At 37.4% G+C, this 21,290-nt stretch overlaps 1 protein-coding gene across 3 annotated transcripts in view; it reads right to left on the bottom strand.

Annotated features, from left to right (window-relative positions):
- TNFRSF21 (TNF receptor superfamily member 21) overlaps nucleotides 1-21,290 on the bottom strand; it is a 118,281-nt gene that overhangs the window by 6,742 nt on the left and 90,249 nt on the right. For 2 of the 3 annotated variants that reach the window (XR_012478569.1, XM_074237144.1), the window contains exon 5: nucleotides 7,567-7,795. Coding sequence is in view for 2 of the 3 variants with exons in the window: in XM_074237144.1 (XP_074093245.1) it covers nucleotides 7,567-7,795 (229 nt within the window). In the remaining variant the exon portion in view is untranslated. Of the gene's footprint in view, nucleotides 1-4,666; nucleotides 5,958-7,566; nucleotides 7,796-21,290 lie in introns of those variants that run through there. The other variant, XM_074237143.1, reaches the window with a different exon arrangement.

Genomic DNA, 21,290 nt, shown 5'->3' on the forward strand with positions numbered 1-21,290 from the left:
TCAATTAATCAAATCCCTTTTATGTTATCCCCTATATAAAATATATTAATTCATTTTTAAGGAAGGCTGTGATTTAGTTTGAGAAACATTAATTTAGCTCTATTTCCTTCCTTCTGATTTCCTCAAGATCTCCTTAAATGTTTCTTTGTCCACTCATAATCTTTCTTTTACCCTTCAATTCATTAAAAAAAAAACAATAGGCTATGCAAACATAAGGAAAGGACTGGTCCCAGTTGGTAATTCCCCTTTTTCCATGTAAATCCCTTCCCCTTCAGCTAATGCTCCAGGTGCCATACCTTCCCATCTTGCTTCCCACAGTTGCACTCCAGGTCCTTAGAAGGCTCAGCAGAATCAGTATTTTCTGTCCCTTTTCTTTTCTTGAAGTCAAGCAGAATCAGACTGAGTCAGCTTTCATTTCTCTATATTTGTTTCACATTTCCTTCTTTTGAGGCTTTTGTTTGAAGAGGTTTGCAGAAAACTACTCTACCTTCATGCTGATCATGTATTTAAATTTCTATTATTTCTCATAGTCCATTGTTGAAGACTATCATTTTGTTTTTGCTCTTAGTCTATCTTCCAGTGTTTTAGCTTTCTCTCCTAGGTCCTCAATTTACCAAATATGAGAAGCATGTGATTTATCAAATCAGGGTTTGAAGGGATTTCTGAGGTCATGTAGTCCAATTTGCATGTGAAGAATCTCATATATAACACAGCCAATCTTTACTTTTAGACCCTGCAGCGAGGGGGAACCCACTACTTCCTGAGATACTCCATTTCATTTTTGTATAAGGCTAATTATTAGTAAATATTTTTTTCTAGGTCTGAAATAGACCTTTCTGTGATCAAATACTGATCTTAGTCTTGCCCCCTGAGCCCCAAAAAATCAAATCTATTTCAACATGACAGCTTTTCAGATGCTTTAAGATAGATGTTTCTCTCCCTACTCTCTCCCCAAAATGTTTTCTTCTCTAATCATCCCACTTCCTTCAGGTAATTTCATTTGGCATTATCTCAAGGCAAACTGGCCAAGCTCCAATTTAACAATGTCCTTCCTAGAATGTAGATTAAGAATCTCAACCAGGGGCAGCTAGGTGGAGCAGTGGATAAAGTATCTTTCCTGGAGTCAGGAGTACCTGGGTTCAAATCTGGTCTCAGACATTTAATAATTACCTAGCTGTGTGGCCTTGGGCAAGCCACTTAACCCCATTTGCCTTGCAAAAACAAAAACAAAACAAAACAAAAAGAATCTCAACCATACTCCAAATGGAGTCTGACTTGGATAGAATACAGTAGGACTATCATCCCCTTGGGAATGGATGTTATTATTCTCTTTATGTGATTTAAAGCTGCATTTAGTTTATTTGGTTTATTTATCACAACACTGACTCATACTGAGTTTGTAATTCACCAAATCCTCTGATTTTCTGAAGAATTGGCTACCATGTCCCTTTCTCTATTTTGGATTTATGCAAATGATTTTTCTTAGCACAAGAATAAGATTTTACATTTGCCCCCATTAAATTTAATCTTACTATATTTGGAGTCTAAGCTTCAAGCATGTCAGGATACTTTTTTTCCCCCACTGTGTCAGCTCTCTCTCCCTGTTTTACTTCACCTACAAATTTGATAAGCATGACACCTAGAACCTTATCTAAGTCACTGATGTTTTAAAATCATAAAACATTAAAATATTCCTCCTACTTTTTGTTTCCCATACTGGTTAAATGTACCACCACCTCCTCTTCCTATTTCCTCATAAATCATTGCTAAAGCTAAGGCCCTCTAAGAAACTTTTCTTCAGGATTTAGTCTTGCCTTTCTTCTGTGAAAAGTTCTTTCACTTTATTAACCTGAGTCTCATACAATAACTGCTAAAATGAAAAGCAATTCAATTTTAGGGACCAAGAATCCAAATATGGAAAGGAGAAAATTAGGAGTCTTGAGCTTATAGTGTTCAGAGAAAGGTATTCCATTTCCCATTTTTTTCCTCCACTGAAAGAGGAACTCAGATGTGCTGTGACATTGGCCAATAGAGCTCTGAGGTCAGTTTTTTTGGTATGAGGGAGCACATGACAGACTATTTCACTTCCCTCATCTTCTTTCCTGAGAAAAGTCCTGCTAAATCAGCTCCAATATCACTTACAAGGGCTTTTAAATCATTTCTGCATGGAGGCCTCCAATCATAGAAATCTCCCATGAGTGGGAGAAGCACCCCATCAATTTCAATCAATGAATCAATCAACAAGCATTTATTAAGTGCCTAGTGTATGCCAGCTACTGTGCTAGGCACTGAAAATACAATGACAAAAATAGAAGTCCCTGCCTTCAAAGAAGCTTACATTCTAATGAAGTAAACAACATGCATAGAGAGAAGTACATACAAAACAGATACAAGGTAACCTTGATGGGGAAGGCACTCACAGCTGGGAGAATCAGGAAAGACTTCATGCAAACTGTGGGGTTTGAAGGAAATCTGGAATTCTAAGAGGTAAAGGTAGAGAGAAAATGCATTTCAGGCTTGGAGGGACAATCAATGCAAAGGCACAGAGATAGGAGATTAAGGTCATGAATGAATAAAAGCAGGACGTCCATTTTGCCCAGTCCAAAAAGTATATGAAGATGAGTAATATGTAATAAGCCTGGAAAAGTCATTTAGGAAAGGATTATGAAAAGCTTTAAGAGACTAGAAAGAGTCACTGGAATTAGTGAGGAAGGAGGGAGTGATATGGTCACACCAGTGCCTTGAAAAAATCTCCCAACTATGTGGATTAGATTAGAAAAGGGAAAGACTTGAGGCAATTAGGTCATTGCAATAGGCTAGAGAATATGTAATGACTTGAATTAGGCATATATATGGAATAATATATTGTGATGGGAAGTCACCAAGATACAGCAATTTAATGAATATATAGAGTGAGTGAGGAGTCAAGGATGACATCATAGTTGGGATACTAGTATCCTGGATGCCTGGGAAATCTGTGTCTTTTAAAAGTTTAGAAATGGGTTTTGTTTGGGGGCAAAAGACAGTGAGTTTTGGATGCTAAGTTGGAGATGTCTACAGTATATTATAATTCTCAATATTCAATAGATAATGTTGGTCTGAAATTTAGGATGGCTAGTTCTATGTCTCTGGCTAGACGTATAGATCTGAGAATCATCCACATATGTGTCACCAAGTAAGTGTAAAAATAGACCCGACAAAACAAAATGCTCTTTTCAACTTTTCCCAAACCTTTCTTTAGTCTCTGGGACAGAGGCAGGGAATTTCTGGCCCCTGGATCATATAAGACCTACAATCTGGCCACAATAAATCAAGCTGTTTTTAAGGGGTGAATTAATTAAATGTTTGTCCAAATATAGCAGAATGGTGTTATAAATATCCAAATAGCCCTTGGCAGAAAAAAACGTTTCCCACCCCTACTCTATGACTTCTCTCAGAGACTCAGAGACTGAAGGGCCAAAGGAGAAACATCTTGGTTGCCTTGAAGATTTCCAAAGGAGGCATTTAAGGGATTGAGTTAGTCCTAGGAAGCTTGTGAATGCCCCTGCATATACACTGTGAGCTTCTTCACTGCCAGATGCTTCCAATCATATGGGTTTCCAGAAATGTACATGAGTGGTAATAGTCTAAATCTAAATTCATCAATAGGAATCATCAATCTACTGCTGGAAGGGATCTCAGGGATTATTTAGTTCAATCCCCTCAATTTACAGGTGAGGAAACTGATATCCAGTGGGTTTAACTTGTCCAAAGTTAAATAAACAGCAAAGCTGAGATTGAACCCACGTCATTCAATTAACAAGGTTTTATAAAGTGACTCCTGTGTGCCATGAATGAGCCTTCAGACTTCAAATTCTGTATCAATTTCAATGAGCCATACTATGTCAAATGCTACATTAAAAAGGTCAATTTTTTCCTCCAAGAAAAGGATCGATATGTACAATTCATGCACAAGTATTTCATTTTATTAACATTTCTCAAGATCCCATTTCCCTTTGTTCCCAAGCACAGCCCTCTGAAGGAATTTCAGGGGCATTGGGAGCTCCTGCAAATACTTTTAAAACTATTCTTATATGACAATGTCCAAACACAATGGCTATTCAGTCTTTGCTTCTAAACCTCTAGAGAATAATAAGAAGGGGATAAGCATTTATCAAGAGTTTATCATAAGTGTGGCACTGATCTAATCGCTTTACAAATATTACACTATTGGATCCTCATAAGAGTCCTGAGAGGTAGGTGTTATTATGGTCTCCCTTTTATAATTAAGGAAACTGAGACAGACAGAGGTCTTTCCGAGGATTATACAGCTATTAAGTATCTGAGGCTGTATTTGAACTCAGATCTTTCTGACTCCAGGCTCAGACTTATCACTCTTGCACCACTCAGCTTCCAGAATGGGGAGACCACTACTACCTCCCAAGGTTAGAAAGTTCTAATTGTTAGGACTAAGGATTAACACACCCAAACAAGTCAAGTAATAAACACCTAATATTTATTAATAAATTAGTACACTTGAAGGCATTTTATTTTCCACATCAGTTCCTTACCGCCACCACCATTACCACCCCACCACCACTCCTTCCACACTAAAGTGGCCTAGGCCACCTTCACATTCAATTCTTGCAACTGAGCATTAACAGACTGTGTGTGCGTATGTTTGCACGTGTGTGTATGTGTGTGTGTGTGTGTGTGTGTGTGTTCATAATGGGAGCATGAGAGTTACAAATATATCGGACAAGAGTTCTTACAGTTGCAGCCATTTTAAGAAAAGTGATTGCATGATGGCAGGTACCACCAGGACCAAGCAAGTTTGTGAGGACCAACTGGAACTATTGGCTATGCATTTATAAAAAACAAGACATCTTGTAAAGCATAACTGGGCAAACTCGAACTATGGAAAAGGGGCAGGGTCCTGATGGGGCTCCGGTTCCTACTTCCCGGAGTGCAGCATCAACACTGCATGACTGCTCAGCCCAGAATAGGCAAGGTTAAAATTCTCCCTTTTTAACTGGGATGCCACACAACTGCATGTGCAAGTCCTAAAGGCCAAAGGAAAGACTCCTTCCCCCATGAGAGCTTCTGCCTAAAAGGAGCATGAGTAAACCAAACATTCTATGTATTGTCCAGGCGAATACCATAAATTAGTGAGAGTGCTAGTCAAACATCAACCATGAATACAAATGATAAAATAAGACATATTAAAAAGTTAACTCAAGTAAAAACAGGTCACATGAGTGTGACTAGGTATTGGGCTTCTAATTTCCTTTATCCCAGAGATATCAATAATTATTGATATCAAAGAAAAACTTTTAAGGAAGGGAGTGGGAGGAGGGAGAGAAGCAATTGAGAACAAGAGATTTGATATTAAATTTAAAACAAATAAAAAAAGCCTTTTCACAATATCCCAAATTCATGTGCAGGAGCAGAGGTGAAAGATCTCACATATTTATGGTCAATTAAGTGAATTTAAAGTGCACAGAATGATTGGAAGGAATATAAAAATGATGAATAGAGAAATGATTAAACTTAAAAAAAAATAACTGCACTGGCAGTTACAACAGGAACGAGTGTATGAACTTGTCCTTTCTCAAGAAGAGGAATAAAAAGAAAACATAAAAACTGGCCCTGTATTGTAGTTAAAAAAAAAAGATTCTATCTCCTAGCTGTCCATCATCTTTACCAAGTGCCCTAAAGAATAATCCAGAGTACAGTGTTCCCAATGTCCTACAGTAGGTCGGGAAGATGGCTATAAACAGAGTCCAGGAGTGTCTGGCTGGCTTCCTGGCTCTTGACTCCAATAATCTCAAAAAGCCTGTCCAGCTTGTCCTCAGCCTGGGGAATTTCCTCAATCACATGCAGTTCCTCTGGATTTAGGATATGGAGCATGTCATCAAAGATTGGCTGCAAATCACAAGGGTCCAAGCGTACCTGCCGCAACACTGTGTCTTTCTTTTCTGTGGCAGAGGTAAGGGAGAGAAAAAATATATTTGTAGTCAATGAATCAGGCAACAAGCATTTAAGCACTTATAATGTGCCAGAAATTGTATCTTCTGCATACAAATATAAAAAATGATTTGTAATTAAAACAAACTGTTTTTCTATAAACTAATTCTTCTCAAACTCTAAAGGCTTATATAGGAGATGATTAAAATGCTTGCCCGATTTTTTGGCTAAATCAAGGGAGAGTTATCTGAGTTTCTTGTTCAAATGATCAAAAATCCCTAAATCAGACAGTCTGATCATTCCCCCTCTTCTCTGATTGCAAGATTCAGGCTAGGTAAAATGAGTGGAAATCTATGAAGAATTTCTTTTGCTTCACAATAAGGAAGTGATCTCAAGGTTTTGATGTTTAATGATCTTAACAAACAAGATCGTGGATTTATTTACTTCCTATAGTTTTAGAGATGCCATAGGTTATTTACTGTGATCATCCCATTTAGATGAAGTAATTAAGCTTATCTTATTCAACTCACTGACTTTGTTTGGTTATGGACTACATATGTGATTTCAATGATATAAGGGTGCTCCAGGTAAGGAATTTCTATCAATTCAGATGATTAGCTTGTAAACTTAGGGTCATCTCCAGTCATCTTGATTTATATCTGGCTCAATGGCTTTGGATGAGAAAGTGAGGCACTCCCTCACTCAAATCCATTTCACATGCTTGCCATGGCATCACCTCCCTTAATATCTTCTTTGACAATGAAGGACAAACATCAATCAGTTGTACTCTCAGATAGTCTGCTTGGGATAGTGAGAAGTTAAGCAATTTGTCCAGAGTTTTATGGAATCTAGATCAATGTCAAAACTATCCATTATTTCATATGTCCTCTCATTTTATAGAAAAAGAAATTGAGACCATCTAGTCCAATTCTGATTTTATAGATGAAATTTAAGGGACTTAACCTAGGTCACATAAGTAGTAAGAAAAAGCCCCAGAATTTGAACTCCAAACCCAGCATTCATTCTACTATGACATGCTTCAAATTTCCTACAACATAATAGAATACTTGAAGGTACCATAGGAAATTTCTACATGGAAGAGTCAAACAAGGAATCATTTTTCCTTTAGGTATCACTAATAATGAACAGATCCTGAAAAGGGAATCTTAGGATTCAGTAATCATTTCTACAATAATCATCTCTAAGTTGAAATCATCTCTAAGTATATGTGTATAGATGTGTGTGTGTGTGGGGGGGGGAGATGTGTTTCTAAGTGTTTTCAAGATGTGCTTTGTTCATTTTATTTAGTGGCTACTTCAGATTCAGGAGCCTGACAGGGGAATGCTGGGTCTGATCATTTTTTGTTATTAGGTCATTTCAGTCATATCTGACTCTTTTTGAGCCCAACTTGGAATTTCCTTGACAAAACTGAAGCAAATAAGGTGAAGTTATTTGCCCATGATCACACAATTAGAAAGTTTGATCTCCGGAAGATCAATCATCTTGATTCTGGGCCTACCATTGTATACACTGCACCTTCTTTCTTCCTACATTGCCTCCAATCAATTTTATATAAAAATGGGAATATAAGCTTGGCCCTTCATTTGCTGACTTCCATACCTTTGGTAATAAAGGAGCCATTCCTGCTCAAAGCAGAGGAGCCACTGGATGTAGAATCACAACGAAGAAGGGGTTCTGACTCATCCACGAAGAAGCCCTTGTTCTTATCCAGGGGGGATGGCTCCACAGTCAGGACAGTGGCATTCTCAGACTTCGGGTTGGGGCTAGGGATAGGGCTGGGACTGAGTGGAGTGGGACTTGATGGAAGGGCCAGCTTGTCAGTTTCCAGCTGTAAAGAGAAAAAGAAAATAAAGCATTTTCTTTAGCAAATAATCTTTATTTTTCTTTTCTTATACTTTACACACTATTCAACACCCTCCCCCCATCTCCTTCAATGTATTTATCATTCTGTATAATGGGAAAATTAGATCATAGATAGCTAAACTGAAGAGACTTGAGGGATCTAATGCCTCCATTCTAGATATCACAAAATTAAGGTGAAAATAACGACTTGCTAGCTAGTGCAACTAGGACTAAGCATTCTGGTGTTCTGAGTGTTTTTTCCACCATACCACAGAATTCAGTTCACATTAGACTTGAAGCAGCAGCACACCTTGAAAATGTCCAGTCTACTGCTTCTGTAAAGTTATAAGGGGTTGCCTAGCTTCTAAAAGATTCAATAGCAGTAATGATAGTTTCTTTATCAAAAGCTATGAAAACAAGTACTACAGTCACTCAATAGAAAACCACAAAGAAAAAAGTTCACAAAAGATAGCAAACAGTATAGTCAATATTTGAACCTAGGAGGGGGGACTTTAGAAAGGGTGTTAGAGTTGGAATCATAAGACCTGTTCTCTAAAATGAGGGTGGGGGAGGGAATAAGCATATATTAAGTTTCTACTATGTGCAGAACTGTACTAAGCACTTTTACATATATTACCACAGTTAATTCTTAACCACAACTCTGTGTAGTAGGGGCTATCATTTAGTTCATTTTACAATTGAAGAAACTGAGGCAGACACGATTAAGTGACTAGCCCATGTTTACAGTTAGTAGGACTCTGAAGCTAGATTTGATCTCTAGTCTTCCTGAATTCAGGGTCAATAGTCTAACCACTGTGCCACCCAGCTGCCTCCAAAGTCAATTCCAGTTATAAATATATCACCCTAAGATTCCAAATCTAGCCTCTTTTAACCACACTAAAATTGTATTTGAAATAATAATAATAATAATAATAATAATAATAATAATAATGAGAAGGAGAATTCAAGATAGAACTTGAAATGAGAGAAGAATCAAGATCACATTGCCACTGAAAGCACAACTATCTAATTCAATAAATATTTTTAAAGTACTTATTATGTAACGGTGCTAGGCATGGTGCTAATTTCAGAGGAGAAAAGAGACAAAATAGCATAAGATCCCTTGCTCTCAAGACTATCAGGTCTATTACTTGGAGGTATACAATATGCAGACAGAAAAGTTTTCCATAAGAAGCAAAATATGAACTAAGTCTTAAACAAAGTCACACAGGGAAGGTGTATTTGAGGTCAGATTTGAGTTTAGGACTTCTTGATTCTGGGCCTGGCAATGTACCACCTGACTGCCTCAAAAGTATGACTTCTGAGATGCAAACCTGGGTGATTGAAAAAATGCTAGGGGCTTTGAAGAGCAAAAAGGGAAATTCAGACAGAAATGCTAGTAGGCAATATTAATGGAGAACTGAAGCTCAGAAATCAATTAAACAACATTTAGTAAGTGTCTGCTATGGCCAGAAATCATGCTAAGTGTTAGGAAAGAAATCAGTTCTAGACATAACAGCTATGAGAATCTCACATAGAGAATAGCAACCATAGGAGTTGATAAGATAACCCAGAGAAAATAACAAGCAAAGAGAGGGGAACTACAGTTGATGTCTTGAGTGCCACCATGTCAGGACATGAATCATGATATAGCCAGCAAAGAAGATGGTGAAGAAGAGGACAGAAAGGTAAGAGATCCAGTAGAGGAGAGTATCATGAAAGACAGTGGAATGAGGCAAGAGTATTCAGAAAATGGGGATGGTCCAGTTTCAAAAGTCATCAAGACTGGATTATTAAGAGATCAATGGCAATCTTGCAGATAGTGTTTAAGACAAGTTGTGGGGTGAGAAGTCACATTTGCAGGGATAAAAGAAGTGAGTGAAAAAGAAAATAATGAAAAAGCATTCATTTATCACCTGCCATATGTCAGGCACTGTTCAGTGCTCAGGATACAAAAAAACAAAAGTGGAAACAGTCTTTGCCTTTGAGGACCACAAGATCACAGATTTAGAACTGGAAAAAGTATTAGAAGTCATGCAATCCAATACCCTTTGTTTTACAGACAAGGAAGCTAATGCTTGGGGAGATTATATAACTTGCTTAATCCAACATTCTTTCTAATACTGCTTCCCACATACTAGAAGCCTTACCTCCTATAGGTGGAGACAGTATAGATGTTCTATGGGTAGAGAAAGATATTTACAAAATACACACACAAAAACAAATCTCAGGTAATTTAGGAAATACTAAAATGAGGGTGGGGGAAGGGAATAAGCATATATTAAATTTCTACTATGTGATAGAACTGTACGAAGCACTTTTACAAGCTGCAGAGGTCAAATAAGGTGACCCTTGGCTTAATGGAGGCTAGAGAAGGAACAAGTACTTGATAAGCATTAATGAGTCAGATAAGAGTGTTAATGACTCAGCATAGGAAAAACACTCTCCCTACCTTCAAGCAGTTTACATTCTAATGGAAAAGAAAACATGCAAAAAATTATGTACAGATAAGATAATAAGACCAGCTTGGCTAGACTACTAAGTTCTGAAAAGGAAGGTTGGGATCAAGTTAGGATGGATTTAACAGCATACCAAATGGTTGATTTTATTTTTATTTATTTATTCATTTTCATTTAATTAGGAAAATCTATAGCAGTTATAGAATAGATGGAATAGAGTGAGGAAGAGAGCAGGGAGACTAATTAGGAGGCTTTTGCAATAATCCAGTCAGGTAGTGTGATAAGACCTGAACTGAGTAGTAACAATTTGTCTAGAGTAAAGGAAACATTATAAGAGTTATTGCAACAGACATAAAGGGCAGTTGGTGGTGCAGTGGATGAGCACTGATCTTGGAGTCAGAAGAATGGGAGTTCAAACCCAGCCTCAGACACTTGACACAGTAACTATGTGACCTTGGGCAAGTCACTTAACCTTGATTACCTTGCATTCAGGGCCATCTCCAGTTGTCCTGATTCATATCTGGTCACTGGACCCAGATGGCTCTGGAGGAGAAAGTGAGGCTGGTGGCTTAGCACCAACACCTCCCCGGCACCTCACCCAAATTCAATTAATTTGCTTGTCATGTCATCATCTCCCTAATGTCATGGTCTTCTTTGAGAATGAAGGACAAACATCATCACAAGAGACATCAAGGAATCATAGAATTCTAAGAGCTAGAGTGAAACTTCCCACTGATTTATTCCAATCCTCTCATTGTTACAAGTAAGGAAATAAATTGAGGAAGCTGCTTGCTATCAACCCCCAACCAACCTCAAAAAAAAAAAAAAAAGGAAATAAGCCAAAGGGATAGGAATTGCTTGTTTTTAAGAAGAAAACTATATTTCAGAACATTCATAGCTCTGGAAAGTATATAAAGTATGCTGTCAGAAGCTGACTAACAGGACCCCAAGCACTACTAGTTTGCCCACTCTTGGGAGTGATCACCTGTCTCTCCAAGGTAACACAATTCTGAGGAAATTGACCCAGCTGTGAGAGGTTGCAATTTAAAAGGACTCAGAATGGCATTTGTTGAATCCTTTGAGCCATTTCTTTTGGGAGGGTCTCCTAGAGTTCCATGCAATTGTTAAAAACTAGGGACTTGGGAGTCTAGATTTCTCACTACAGAGCATGGGTATAAACTGAAATTCTCCCAAGAAATGATTCTCAAATTCCTTTTATAGCTCCCATTACTTTAATTTTGTTGTTGTTGTTTTATTAAAGATATTATTTGAGTTTTACAATTTTCTCCCAATCTTGCTTCCCTCCCCCCACCCCCACCCCACAGATAGCACTCCTTCAGTCTTTACTTTGTTTCCATGTTGTACCATGATCCAAATTGGGTGTGATGAGAGAGAAATCATATCCTTAAAGAGAACAGAATTCTCAAAGGTAACCAGATCAAACAATAAGATATCTGGTTTTTTTTCCAAATTAAAGGGAATAGTCCTTGTACTTTGTTCAAACTCTACAGCTCCTTATCTGGATACAGATGGCACTCTCCTTTGCAGATAGCCCAAAATTGTTCCAGATTGTTGCACTGATGGAATGAGCAAGTCCTTCAAAGTTGAACATCACCCCCATGTTGCTGTTAGGGTGTACAGTGTTTTTCTGGTTCTGCTCATCTCACTCAGCATCAGTTCACCCCATTACTTTTATAACATAATTTTATATATCCAGGGTAAGTGATTTGCTACATAGTTGAAATGATTTATTTCAATTTCTTCCTGTTTAGATTTTTCCTGTTACACAAAAGAAAAAAAAGAATTCTCCTTTTTGTCTTAATCACCTAGTCACAGGACTTAGAACTGGAAGGGATTTAGAGTTAACCTAGTGTAATCTCACCCCTCAACATTTTATAGATATAGAAATAGAGGAAGAAAGATGAAATCACTTCCCCCAAAGATCAAGGTAAGCAACTCAATTTGAACTCAAGTCTTGTGACTCTAAATTCAGCAGTCTTTCTATGGTTTCATGCAAACCACTCACTCTAACCTACCACATGCAACATAGGTTACTACCTTGAATTCTCCCTAACTTTGCATCCCATATGATTCTGGTTCTTTTTTTAAAAAACTATATCCCAAGTCATGGCTCTTTGAATTTTTAACCAAATTTGTCATTTGCTTATTCAGAAGAATGTAAACTCCTTGAGGACCAACTTATGTCTAAGACAGTACCTAGAACATAGTAGGAATTTAATAACTAACTATTGATTGATCCACCAGACCTATGGCTGACATCAATTCAAGTTTCTCTCTCCTTTTTAAGTGCCAGAAGCAAAGATATTCAGAAAATTTGAGGTACTACTAGGTCTATACCTCAAAGATTTGACAAAAAAAAGGGTAAAAAAAACTGCATGTACAAAAATATTCATAGCAGCTCTTTCCATGGTAGCAAAGAATTGGAAATTGAGGGGATATCCATCAATTGGGAATGGTTGAACAAACTGTAGTATATGAATGTGATGGAAGACTAATGCTCTATAAGAAATTATGAGGGATGGGACTTCAGAAAAACCTTATTTATGGCGGGGTGGCTAGGTGGCGTAGTGGATAAAGCACCGGCCCTGGAGTCAGGAGTACCTGGGTTCAGATCCGGTCTCAGACACTTAATAATTGCCTAGCTGTGTGGCCTTGGGCAAGCCACTTAACCCTGTTTGCCTTGCAAAAACCTAAAAAAAAAAAAAAACCTTATTTATATGAACTGATGATGAGAGAAGTGAGCAGAACCTGAAGAACATTAAACACATCATCAACAACACTGGCTGATCATCAACTATGATGGACTAGTTAATTTCAGTAGTTCAATAATCAAAGATAATTCATCAAGACTTGTGATGGAAAATACCATCCAAAACCAGAGAAAAAACTGTGGAGTTTAAATGAAGACTGAAGTTTTCTATATTAAATTATTAAAAATTGTCTTATGTATTATGCCATATTTTTCTCTCTAATGCTTTTTTACCTTCTATTTGGATTTGATTCTTCTTTCACAACATGATTAAAACAAATCTATGTTTAGCATAGTTACACATGTAAAGCCTATATTAGATTTCTCTCTGTCAGAGGGAGAGGGGAAGGAAGGGAGAAAAATGTAAAACTCAAAACCGAGCCAAAATAAAAAAAGAAAACAACTCCCTAAAATAAAAGAAATACATAATCTCTCCAAAAAAAAGAAAAAGAAACAAAAAATAAAAGTTGTGAATTGTCAAATAGCTATTTCCTTGTTTCAAGCTCAGTAACACTATTGTACACACACCTGGGCGTTCATATGTATCATCAAGAGTAATTACCCTGGATATCTAAAGTTAACACATATCTTTTACTCCAGGTTCCATGGCTAACCCCAATGAGAGATCTAGGGGGTATGGGAGATGTAAATGTTGGCCACTTTTTCTTCTTTCTTTTTGGATAAACAATACCCATCAGTGTGAAGGCTGGCTTCCTCAAAGTATCTTCCATCACTAATTATGTTGAAAAACCCAACCCTTTCTGAAATAATACCAGCTTTCTCCTTCCCAGTTAGGACAAGAAGCATTGGGCACCAAAGTGATTTACACTTGATAGCTAGCCAGTTGTAGAAGGAACAAAGCAAACACAGCTGCCACTTAAACAGCATTTATGGCCTGAGGAAAAAAAATTCCCTGCTACAGATTCTGGATTCTGAATTCTGAATTGGCCTTGCCTGCCCATGTGTTCTCTTGCAGCAGTGCTTTTTCTCTACCACCCACACCTTGCTTATGCTTCCAGTTTGATTTGAAAGGCTTGGATCAGAATCCTTCCCAGCTGCCACTCTCCTGATCTACCAAAGAGTTGAGGATTTTGCATGCTTTTGTACATGTCTTCTTGTGTTGTTTCTTTGTAAAAGACTCTGGCACATTCCCCTCCTACCATGAAAAAGTACATGGTCATTCATGACAAGACATTTCTTATTCATCCAGGAGGACAAAACCATATTTGTATACACACTGGATTCTCAGAAACGTCTTATTAGAAGACATGGTTCAGAGTCAACATCAGCCACTGTTCTTGGGCTTTTAAAACACAAAATCAAAGAATTTACCACCCACAAATCACATGCCCAAGAGATTTTGTGTGTGTGTGTGTGTGTGTGTGTGTGTGTGTGTGTGTGGAGGGGGTGGAATTCACCCCCTCATTCTACCCCATCCTGCCCCATGCTAATTCACAAGCTTACATTTTTCATTCTATTTCATTTTTGCCAACAGGTCCCTTTCAGTAACAGAGTCCTGGCTGAATTTCCACATGCTCTAGGATAGTGAATGCATAGCAGGAAACACAGCTGCCCTTTCTCTCTGCCACTGAAAGAACTCTAAGCAATTATCAAAGGTCCCCTAAGAATTCTTTCAAAATACTCAACATATTAAGTTAAGATCCTTGTTTTTGGTGAGGAGAAGACTGACAATGAGAGTCCTCCAAGATTCTGACTTATGTGGGCAAAGATCTCTTTCTGTTCTGGGCTCCAGTAGTTAGTAGCAAATTAGATTTCTGAAAATTACATTTACTGCTAGATTTCCACTATTTTTCCCGCATGAAGGGAAGAAAGTCACTAGATTAAGCTTTGTGAGAAATTTTTGCTATCACTGGGACTCACCCAGCAGCTTTCTCAGCTCCAAGAAATCTTTTTCATTTCTTTTGCCTGTTTGCTGTGTTTACTTACACCAAGGGGAATTTCCTATAACTCCTTTTTAAAAAACACTGATGAACATTAATATTTTGGATTACAGAAAAGAAAAAAAGAGGACTGCATACGAAACCAAGAACTCATGCCCATTTTAAGTGCATGTGAAAATCAAACATGGCACTAACAAAGTTCTAGTTTATGATCATAGCTTCCTGAGAATTTTTCATGTCTAATAAAATCAGGGCTGCAATATCATACTTTTCAAATAGGTATGCCAAATCTTGATGTACTCAGAGGAAAAAAATCACTCTGTGATGAGCAAAACTGCTAAGACAAACTAGGTTGGAGCATCATCAGCTTTTATAAAATGTTTAAACTTTCTGAGAGGAAGAATGGAGAATGCCACTTGAGCATCAAGGTAGTAGAGTGAGAAAGAGCATTGGATTTGGAGTCAGGAAGAGGATTTCAAATCCCACTTTACAAACTACTAACTGGAAAAATTTCTTGACCTCTTCTTGTCTCAGTTTCCTCATCTGTAAAGTGAGGGTAATAACAGCACTTGTCAGGAGTATTGTGAAGATCAAATGAGATAATATGTGCAGTGCTTTGCAAACTTTAAAGTACAATATAAATGCTATCTAGTATCTATTATAGTGTTAGAGTCAGAAAAACCTGGCTTTCAAGCCTGCCTTTGGCACATATTAGCTATGTGATAGTAGCCAAGTCACTTCATCTTCCAGTGTCCCAGGCCACTCTAAAGACTGTCAGTTGCAGCTATTTGCCTGATCTGTAACAGTGGCAGAAGATTACACACACTGGGATTTCTCTATATCTATTAAATCACTATCTGGGTCACACACACACACACACACACACACACAGAGCTTTCCATTCCACTAATGCTATATATTAAAATTCAGCATTTTGAGTTTCTTTTAAATGAGATATAGCTATGGATTTTTTAGATACTATAGGATACACAGATGGACTAAGCAAGCAGGCAAGCAGATTAATTCTCAATAGGCTCCCCCTCTTCCCAAGAGCTAAGCCACAATGGCATATGTACTATGGTTCCCTTAAAAATGTTGCAGCTGCTGCAGAGTTTGTTTAAACTGGTATCCAAGAAACCAGGAGGTTCAAAGATATGTCCATGACTTTGGCAAGTCAGGTCTCAGAGTAGTGCCAGTTTGTAACAGAATTTATCTTGCCCCTTCTGATTCCAAAAGCTTACTGCCAAGAGGCAAGAGACAGACCAAACTGCAGAGACTGACATCAAATTTGGATGCTTACTGAACTATGCGCATCAGATATTTAAAGGAAGTGGAGAGAGCAGTAAAAATTCATCTTTGATGTTTCAGTGCCTAAAGGAAATTGTTTTAATCTATAAGGTTCATTTCCTAAGAAATAATATTATAAATAAGGAAATAAGCCAGAAGACTTAAATGAAGGGAGAGGATAATAAGGTATTTTAATTCAAGTATCCATAAGACTTTACTTAAAAAGAACAAGGCTGTAGCTTATCCATGAAGTAGAAATAATTAGAGAATGTTAGGACTACATCAGTTGAAAAAATGATTAAACAATCTGGGTAGTATAAGAATAGAATATTTCTGTGCTTTAAAAAATAATGTATGGGGGCGGCTAGGTGGCGTAGTGGATAAAGCACCGGCCTTGGAGTCAGGAGTACCTAGTTTCAAATCTAGCTTCAGACACTTAATAATTACCTAGCTGTGTGGCCTTGGGCAAGCCACTTAACCCCGTTTGCCTTGCAAAAACCTAAAAAACAAACAAAAAAAAGAAATAATGTATGTCAGGGAGGCTTGGTGGTGTAGTGGATAGAGCACCAGCCCTGGAGTCAGGAGTACCTGAGTTCAAATCTAGCTTCAGACACTTAATAATTACCTAGCTGTATGGCCTTGGGCAAGTCACTTAACCTTATTGCCTAGCAAAACCCTAAAATAATAATAATAATAACATGTGATGAATACAGAAGTACAAAAAAATATGAATTGATGCCAAATAAAGTAAGCAGAACCAGGAAGACAACATACATAATGACAATACCAGTGCAAAAAAGAAAGGCAAAATTGAATGTCATAAATTATGCCCAAAGGGCAATGGAACTGTGCAGATCCTTTGACCCAGCAATACCACTCCTGGGTCTATATCCCAAAGAGATCACAAAAAAGGGTAAAAAAAATCCACTTGAAAAAAAAAATATTTACAGCAACCCTTTTCATAGGGGCAAAGAATTGGAAATTGAGAAGATGTCCATCAAATGGGGAATGGATGAATAAATTATGGCTTATGAATGTAATAAAACACTATTGTTCTATAAGAAATCTTAAGAAAGGTAACTTCAGAATAGCCTGGAAAGACTTGCATGATGCTGAATGAAGTGGACAAGATCAGAAAAACATTGTACACACCAAGAGTAACATTGGATGATGATCAACCATGAAGGACTTGTTCATTTCAGCAGTACAATAATCCAAGCCTATTCTAAAAGATCTGTGCTGGAAAAAGAACTATGGAGTTTAAATGCAGACCAAAGAAAAATATCTTCAATTTTTAAAAAGTTGTTTTATGTATTTTTTTTTCTAATTTCTCCCCATTTAGATTTGATTCTTCTTTTACAATATGATTAATATGGATTTATATTTAACCTAGTTTTACATGTATAATTCATATTAGATTGTTTTCTGTCAGGGGTGGAGCAAGGAAGAAGAGGGAGGGAGTCAGGAGGGATTGAGTTCAAGTCTGGCCTCACACACTTGATTAATTACCTAGCTGAGTGACATGAAAATAGAACAATCAAATGACCTCAAGAAGAGATTTAAGCTTACTTCTACTTGTCAGAGGTGAGGGACTATGGGTATAAAAAGCTGCATAAATATTTTTCCTCCCCCAGTTTATTAGTTTTGCTGAACTGTTGTGTTTTCTTTTTTTTTTATTATTAATTCTATTTGATTAGGATTGGTTCTCAAGGATGAAAAAATTAAAGATATCAATAAAGTTTTTATTAAGCAAGAAAAAAGAGTCATTGTTAAAGATAGGAAGTTCTCAAAAATTGTAGCCCTATCTTTTCATTTTACAAATGAGAAAATTGAAGGTCAAAGAGGGGGATTCTTGCCTTAAGTCAGAATCCCAGGTAGGTGTTCTTTGCATCATGCCTTGTTATCTCAAGGAGTGAGACCCTGAATTTCCCTTTCATCCAGCCAGTCAGAAATTTCCTCCATGATTATTGCAAGTACATTTAGTTCCTTGCATTATACAAGCCCAGATGGATACAGGAAGAAAGATAAATGCGTCCCCTCAATGGACAGAGAAGTCAAACATAGAAGAGGCTCAGTTGCACAATCTTTTGCCTCTAGATTTCTCCAGGTCAATGTCCTCTACAAATGCTGAGGCATGACTACCCACCTTATGAGTGATGTATTAAATAATATTCAGTAATATTTCTCAACTCTATCCATTCCACATCCACTGAAACTTGATCTCAAGGAAGAAATGAAAAATAAAAAATGTTTCCTGACCCTCCATGGTGAACTGGTGGATACTTGTGCAAGGGGAATGACACAAATACTGTTAAAGCACAGAAATTTCAGTTCTACTTAACTGTTTTCTTTGTTGCAAATGAGATTTCAACTTTGAATGATGTCAGTCATCTGTCATCCCTGCTCTTAGGAGGAAGGGACCTGAGACTGGTGAGCTCAAGAATTCTAATAAGATATTAGTCCATATCCTGGAACTAATAAATGTCTAAATGGGAATGGAATACAGTCTTCTTGTCTCAGAATTCCAAAGTTTAGAGCTATTCCCACTATGCCAAAGTTCCTTGAAATTCCATTTGATTCAATCTTGAAATGAAAAAGGAAATACAATTCTTCAGTTCAGAAGAGGTACAGGCAGAGTCAATAAACATTTATTGAGATTCCAACATGTACCAGGCACTGCGTAGGCAATAGGGACACAAAGAAAGGCAGAAGACAAACCCTTTATTCAAGGATTCAACAGTCTACTGGAAGAGACCACATACAAATAGAAGCTGAAAAGTGGGGTGGGGTGAATGGAGAGAGATTACACAGCTGAGGGAAATCCTGTCCTATGAACTTTTCCTTACAACTCTGGTAGATAAGGTCTAGATGATATTTCAGTTTTTCTTTCTGTAAACATCAAGTTCCCCCATCCCAGCCCTACCCCTTTATATTAGGCAGAGGTTAGAGAGCCTAGACAATCCATTTCTTTGCATGCTAAATCCAAATTCAAGAAATAAAAAAAGTCTCTTTACTTTGTCTGCTTCCATCTCAATTTTAACTCCTTTTTTTTCCCCTTTCCCATCCACTTCTCCCCCAGAGACCCCCAACTGGTCTATTCAACTAAAGTTTACTACAGTTATTTTTCAATTACTACCCAATTACCATCTCCCTGTGGATGCACAATCTGTTTTCCCACAAACCAATTAAAGTGTTGAAGCATCATTGGGTGACCCCTTGAAATGAAGCATGAATCATTTGTACTCTGTTCTGTCAGTTTGCCTCAACTGTTTCCATGTAATTCTGTGGCCCTTGGCATTGCCTAACTAAAATTCACTAGGTTTTTCCCTTAAGGTACCTGAAGCACAGTGGAAACAGTGGTCTGGAGTTAAAAAATCTGGGTTTGAATTATTACTGTCACTTGTGACCTCTGTGGCCTTGGGCAAATCACAATCTCACTGGACCACAGCTTCCCAATATATAAAATGAGGGACTTGATTGTATATGGTATAAAATAGAAAGATTTGAAGATAGAGGAACTAGGTTTGAACCTAAGTTCTGCTACCTTATACCAATGTGACCTTGAGGTACTCATCTGCTTGACCTGTTTGGGTCTCAGTTTCTTCATCTGTAAACTGAGGGGCATCTGACATCCATTCCAGTTCTAAATCCATAATCTCATGAACTCAGGTTACCTGCCTAGGACTAAGAAGTTCCTTGAAATAAGGACCCCTTAGCTATCTCACTTTAAGAGGAAAGAGGAGAATTTTGTGTTGGTAAAAACAATAGCATTATATAATGTGGTCAGAAAGACTTGGGTTCAAGTGCTATCTAACACATATTGGCTTTATGACCTTGGACCAATGATTTAATTTCTGTGATCTATAGAATTCTCTTGGTACTACCAATTGCAGAAAAGTTTCTGGTCTGCATTGATGGAGGGAGGTCCTCACTAGGAGTTCCCTAATTCTTATGAAATCATAGGCTGAGTCAAACAAACAAACAAACAATAAAATCAGGGTACAATGGCTTTAGGTCCATCCTTCAGTAACCAAGATGACATCAGACATATGCCTTGGGCTCTCATTCACATAGAAGCAGTGCAAAGAAGACACAATCTTTTTCCTCTAACCATCAACCATCAAGTGTTCCCACCTCAGCCCCAATCTTTTTGTAAACTAAATACTTGTTGACTTAGTCAATCCAATTTCTCAAAACTTTAGCAGAGGATACACTGTTTGGAAGCTACTTAGATGGATTGCCCCATCTATTTTAATATGACCTAGAGAGTCATTTTTCTAATTTCAAAGACCAACACAGCAGTCAATTAAAAAAAAAAGCCACATGACCTGGATTTTTTTTTTAAGTAAAAGATTATGCTTTGCACCAGTGTGAGTTCTAGGATATGAAACAAACTTTTCTTTTTGTTTTTGATTTTTTAAGAATCACCCACAAATGCACTTGTTTAAAAAAACATTAATTTCTTTAAAGTTTTCTATGCTCACAACTACATGTAAAATCTGCAAGAAATTAGTGTCTCTTTATAGCATTTGGTTTAGGTACCTATTTCCTAAGTCCAATTCAAGGTTAAGAAACTTGACAGGAACAATCTTTTTTCACTTAGTAAATAAAACAGAAGATATACAACAGAGGGGAGTGAGTGGGTGGTGGAAAAAAGGTTAGTTCCACAAACTTTCAAAAACAGTTCTCCCAAGTCAGCAACTTTTCAAACTTTCCCTCTTGTACTATTTATGTAACAGTCTGCCTCTTGTCCTTTCCCTAATTGGGCCCAGAAGAACAGAAGGATCTTCATTTGCTGATAGAAGATTACAACTAGAAGGAACCACAAAGGTCATCAAATGCATCAAATTTTTGAGATGGGGAAAAATAGTTCAAACTTGCCCAATTCCACTTGACTGGAAAGTTACAGAAATCTCCTTTGAGCCTAGTCTACTAACTCTAAGAACAGTGTCCATTCTACTACCTGTTTCAAAAAATGAAATGCATAGAATGAGATAATTGACAGTATTGGGGGACCAAATCCTGATACACATAGAATGCCAGAGAAAATGCTATAGATTTTTT

This window comes from Macrotis lagotis, chromosome 5 (genome assembly GCF_037893015.1).
Source record: "Macrotis lagotis isolate mMagLag1 chromosome 5, bilby.v1.9.chrom.fasta, whole genome shotgun sequence".
Lineage (NCBI taxonomy): Eukaryota > Metazoa > Chordata > Mammalia > Peramelemorphia > Peramelidae > Macrotis > Macrotis lagotis.